This window comes from Raphanus sativus, chromosome 4 (genome assembly GCF_000801105.2).
Source record: "Raphanus sativus cultivar WK10039 chromosome 4, ASM80110v3, whole genome shotgun sequence".
In the NCBI taxonomy this organism is placed as follows: Eukaryota; Viridiplantae; Streptophyta; class Magnoliopsida; order Brassicales; family Brassicaceae; genus Raphanus; species Raphanus sativus.
This window is the reverse complement of record NC_079514.1, coordinates 19912424-19917805: the sequence shown is the minus strand read 5'-3', so window position 1 is coordinate 19917805 and position 5382 is coordinate 19912424. Positions and strand designations below refer to the sequence as shown.

Genomic DNA, 5382 nt, shown 5'->3' with positions numbered 1-5382 from the left:
TAAGTGTTCGGTGTTCGCAAAGTTAACTATTGGTGATGTATGAGTTCCCGACTAGAAGAGGGTTGATGGCCGAAGATTGAGTTTAGTGAATACGACGGCTGATTGATTGTGTCACCGGAGATGAAGATCGAAGCCGGCGGAGATGAACCCGTCAAGATGCATGTCTTCAACTTGACACGAATTTTATCTTTTGTTGTTGAGCTTCCACGTGTTCTTCTATGCTCTTTCTTATTTGTACTAATTTAACTCTTGGGAATTAATAAGACAACTATGTTGACAAAAAAATAATAATAACCAGCACTAGAAAGTTGGTCGATCTTACGGTCTTGACATGACCTCAGGTCAAATCATGTATTATATGCCTAATTGAAACACATGTAACTAGCAAATATAATGATTCTGTGGCAGTGAAGCTTTTCTATTGAATTAATCGATACATTAGAGTGGATTTAGACATCTGAGGCTCTCTTTCCAGGACAGCAACCACATCCTTCGCCGAGATTGTCCTCACCACTTTTGGTTGAAGCGATGGAACTTGGTTCTTCCCTAATCTTCGACCACCTGGAAATACGAATCCAGAGCTTATTATATAGACCAAAACCATAAACCTTTTACCTTAGGGAAAGAGTAATGTGTTTTTTTTGGGCAAAGAAAAGCTCTTTAAACTAAAAGCGGTAAAAATAGAGTTAGACTCACCAGGTCCAGAAAACCGACGTCCACCATCTTGTCTCTCCTTGGAGTTTCTTCCTCCACCTGAAGTAGTTTTTTGATTCCCGTCTTTTCCAGTTTCAGATACAGACTTCTGACGAGCTTCTGCCATTAATTGCCATTTCAAAAACGTGTCATCTCCTCCAACAGCAGCACGAGCAGCAACGTTTGCTGCTGTCGTTCTCATTTTGTCGTCGTCCTCTTTATTTCCCTTTCACATATTCAAAACTACTTTTCAACGAACATTGCAAAAAGGTAAAATACAATGTGGCTGGCTACAAATTGTGTTTATTAATTTCTCCATACCTTCAAGCCCTTTGAACGGTTGTCTTCTTTCTCCTTCTCACTATCCACTCCACCATCACCTTCTTCACTCTGCATCAATGACAAAAAAAAACAAACTTCGTATGCAATATATTAAAACAAAGAAAATAGATAATGATGAGGTCACAACATACCTCGCTTGGTTTCTTAAGCTTTTCTGCTTCAGCCTGTTTCTTTTCCCATTCCTCTTTCACCTTCTGGTTCATTTCGTTGATTTGTAGCCGAATATCTGACGTGATAAAGGTCCGGTGTCTAGATTTCTCAGTATCAACCCGCTGCAGAAACACTGTTAGTTTCAGAAAAGATTAGATCCAAGCAGGCAGTAGAAGAAAGAGTTAGACTGACCTGCTTTGACAACCGAATGATATGAGATAATAGTCCTCGCATCCTTTCCTCTACACACTGAGAGCGCAAACGCATCAAAAAAGGGTACAAAAAAAAAACCACAAGTACTGTATGCAAACAATATACACACGAAGTTGTACCAAAGACAAGCACCGTTCAACATCAACGCCTATCTGCTTTAGCCCAACTTTCGCCACTGCCAGATATGAAAAAAACATATATAAGTTTCTTCTCCAAGTAATGTAAGAGATAAAAGAAAGGAAGTATCCCAACTAATTTCTGCCAGCTTTTTCTGCAGTGGACTTTTCTGCAAAATTAATCTTTCTTCCTCTTCGTGCACAACTCTACGAGATGCTTCAGAAACACGACTATCCTCCTTTCCCCCAGAAAATAGTTGTTCTTCCTCTTCCTAAAACCAATGCAGACTGCAAAACTCAGTACTACACAACCAGATTTAAAGTGAAAACTGAAGCTGTCAGGAAACGCAAAGCTCACCCTGAGATTGACACCACTGACTGCAGTGACATCATTGAGCTGTTCAATACTTTGATCCACAGAATTCGGTACCACTTTTTGCTTCTTGCTGCAAGTTGATCCATTCAAAACAACTACGATTATAATTTTATATTTGGGAACCAAAAAAAAAAAAAAGCGAAGCTCTCTAAGCTGTAAAATCCACATAACGAAACACCAACTATAGTTTTGAATGGATAACTTTAAAAAAACGACTTAAGAAAGCTGTTAATAATAATTCCCTCTTTCAAAACATGAGTGATAGATCAAGGCAGCAGCTCAATTACCTTGGTGGTGGCGGTGAAGAACCTAATGTCTCAAGTGGTTTCTTCTGACCGACAGTTTGCTTCTTGGGTGGCATCCTAGCATTAAAACCTGCTTGTGACGTACCCAACGGACCACGAGAATTCATCTGATGGACACAAAAAAAATTTCAAGATTGTTGAAAATACCAAGGAACATATGCAAGGCTTTTAAAGAACCCAAGGTTGCCCCAAAAAGCTCCAAAAGAAGAGGCAAACAGAGAGTCTTTGAAAAAGACTTTTATTTATCAGAAATCTATATATAAAATAAGCTCTCTTACTGCTGTGTTAGGGTCCATGTTGCTAGGTGCGGATAAAACCATTCTAGAGGACTCCTTCTCTAAATCCTCCTTCGAAGTCCCTGGGGCTGCCTTATTCTGTTCAAAACTTTCCTGCTTCACATGGGACAGTGATGATCCTTGACTAGGTGCAGAGTTTAGAGGCAACGATGAGTTGTTCTGGAAAGCGCCGCCCTGAACCCTACCAGGATCATTAACAGAAGCAGGTCTCTCAAACTTAGGCATAGTCATCATGTTTGTGGTAGACTGGGGAGGTGCTCCAGGACCAGTTGAACCCACAGTCTGGTTATGTGCCACATGTCTCATATGGGAATCATGAAGGTGTGGTCTCAAAGACGAACCAGAAACATTGGTGCTTGGACCCGGGAATGAGTGAAAACTACCGGAGCTGGTATACATAGGAAAAGAACTTGGTGGTCGCTGCATCTGGTTATGCTGAGGATGATTTGTAAGTCCCTGCACAGGAACTGAACTGCCTGTTGACGAAGGTAGTTGGTTAAGGTGGACCACTCCACGAGGATCGGACTGAGATTTTTGATTATTGATTTCTGCGATTGAAGAGATTGAATCAGGTAAAAGTTTTGGCTTTTGCGTGGAAATAATAAGACACGTCTACAAAAAGCATAGAAGTTTTATGATAATCGTGAAAGTGAAAGTAAGAATGCATCAGCGAATATAATTAATACCAGTATGAGCTTGAATTCCCTTTTTCCCCTGGTTATAAGCTTCCTGTATCATCATCAAGCACAGATTACAAATTAAGAATTATTTTACTTCAATTTCCTTTTATCATTAAAACCCCTTATAAAGGCCAAGTAGCAATCAATCATAAATCTAACGTAAAAGAAAAAAACCTTAAACCTAAACCAAAAAGAAAAAGGAAAAACACCAAAACTATTAGGAAGTCAAAATCCCGTATAAAGAATGTTGCCCATGTCAGACCATTGTTTGTGCATTCAAGCAAATAACAACAATAATCTATTCTACATGGATACAACTAAATTCAAATGACAAAACAAAAAAAAAAGATCGCAATGTAGACAAGGCCAATATGTATTCCACTCGAAAACTTATAAGCTGGTATTAGTAATTACATGACACAAAATAAACAAAATGATGTTACCTGCTGTAGTTTACTAACAGCCGACCTAAGCATCTGATCGCCTACAATCTCCTTCACAAGTCGTGTGAAACTCTCTTTGGGGATTTCATTTTTCTGCAAACAAGTATCAGGAGGAAATCAGTGAAAACGAAACAGAATGTCAAAAGTGATTTCGCAGATAGACATACTTTGAGTCTAGAATAAAGGGTACGGAGCTGCATTTCTCTGTCTTTATCGAGTTGGGCTATTAAGGTGGGAAGCAAAGCAGCAAACGGTACTTGCTTAGGGTTGCGGTTCATAGGAGGGTTAACAGGGTGTTCCACTCCGCGAGCCTGTTGACCACTACTAATCTTTTGCAGTTTTGAATACTGAGATTCACTCTTTTGATTATGCGGTTCATTACCAGTAAGATTCTTTTCGGAAATCTGCAACCCAGTTGTTTGGGGTACCTGTGAAGAAGGATTCTCCCAGCGTTGTTGACCTGCTTGGTGGAGGTCTTGAGGCAAATAAGATTCATCCGCGCGTTGTTGGTGTTGATTTTCTAAACCTGTTGATCCTTGTTGCTCCTTTGTCTGAGTGCTCTCAGTGCTGTGTTGTTGCGTCTGGAGATTCGTATTAGAGTCTCCGACACCATTCTTCCATTTGGTAAACTGTTCATTGGGAGACTGGCTGTTTCCTACAGATATAAGTCAAGTAGTAAATCCTAATGTATTGCAATATCTAGTGAAGAGAAAGGGGAAAGAGAACTGTTCCAGCACCAGAGACAGAGGAAAAAAAAGCAAAGATTTAAGTAGCCACACACTAGAAACAACCTCTTATCACATGGAATTTTTAACGACTCAACAAGCAAAAGGACAGGCCATTTGCATAACAAAAAAAAAGCCCTAAAATCCCTAGTCTTTCACGACTTGAAGCATTGCATTAATGTAACTTTTGGGTCTCAAAATTCATTTGTTTGCATCCTCTATTAACTACAATAGTAGCTCTAATCAAGACACAATTGAATCGGAACATTACCAGGAGGGTTCGTGGAACCTTCAATATCTCGATTAAGAGCGGCTTGGAAGGCGTCGACATCAGCTCCCGAATGCATCGATTCATCCTAACAACACGCACGCAGGAATTCAAAATCACGAAGACATCATCATCATCATCATCATCATCATCATGACACACGAATTGAACAGATATAAAGGAATCCTAACCTCGTCTTCTTCGAGGAGCTTGAAAATTGAAGGATCCATTGATATCTCAAAAGGCAGAGGTCGGAGGAGGAGATGAATTATAAGGGGAGCCGAGCGGTTACAAATCTCGTGTCGTGTGGTATCAAGTCCCCTAACAAGGTTTGAGTTTGGTTTGCTCTATCCGGTTTATAATTAATCCCCTATATATCTTAATATCTATAAGAAATTTACTAACAGAGTCACTTTATTACTTGTTAATATCATGTTGAGTCACTTTTGTATACTAAAGCACTTTATATTAAAGACCCGTTTCATTTCGACTAGAAGAAGTTTTTTTGGTTGACTCTCAACCATTAGTATAACCAATAAAACAAGTGAATTTGCGGGCTTTAACCACAACCGTAGATCTTTCCACAAACGGACGGCCCAGATAAACCTCCTCAGATCTGAATTAGACAGTTTCCTGCTTTCACCCCCACCCTTAGATCCTTTTTTGTATTCAATAAATGGACGGTGGAGATTCCTCTCCTTTTTACCTCCTCCAACCAGCTCGTCGTAACTCTCTTTTTTTTTCACCTCTCTTTTGTTTTACCGGAAAAGTTTGT

At 39.7% G+C, this 5382-nt stretch overlaps 1 protein-coding gene across 1 annotated transcript; it reads right to left on the bottom strand.

Annotated features, from left to right (window-relative positions):
* Positions 1 to 273: 273 nt before the first annotated feature.
* LOC108855407 (transcription initiation factor TFIID subunit 4b) lies at positions 274 to 4957 on the bottom strand. Its single transcript, XM_018629216.2, has 15 exons — positions 4799 to 4957; positions 4611 to 4695; positions 3782 to 4269; positions 3615 to 3707; positions 3178 to 3220; positions 2474 to 3039; positions 2178 to 2302; positions 1873 to 1960; positions 1651 to 1786; positions 1518 to 1573; positions 1378 to 1434; positions 1167 to 1307; positions 1015 to 1083; positions 697 to 919; positions 274 to 561 (listed from the first exon to the last, which is right to left on the bottom strand). The coding sequence occupies exons 1-15, from the start codon at positions 4835 to 4837 to the stop codon at positions 419 to 421; spliced, it is 2352 nt and encodes a 783-aa protein (XP_018484718.1). The 5' UTR covers positions 4838 to 4957; the 3' UTR covers positions 274 to 418.
* Between the last annotated feature and the right edge of the window lie 425 nt (positions 4958 to 5382).

Coding starts and splice junctions, on each gene's coding strand:
- LOC108855407 (XM_018629216.2), bottom strand. CDS start 4,837: ATGGATCCTTCAATTTTCAAGCTCCTCGAAGAAGACGAG. Junction 3,708..3,781: donor CCCTTTATTCTAGACTCAAA/GTATGTCTATCT, acceptor ACTTGTTTGCAG/AAAAATGAAATCCCCAAAGA. Junction 562..696: donor ACGTCGGTTTTCTGGACCTG/GTGAGTCTAACT, acceptor TCGTATTTCCAG/GTGGTCGAAGATTAGGGAAG.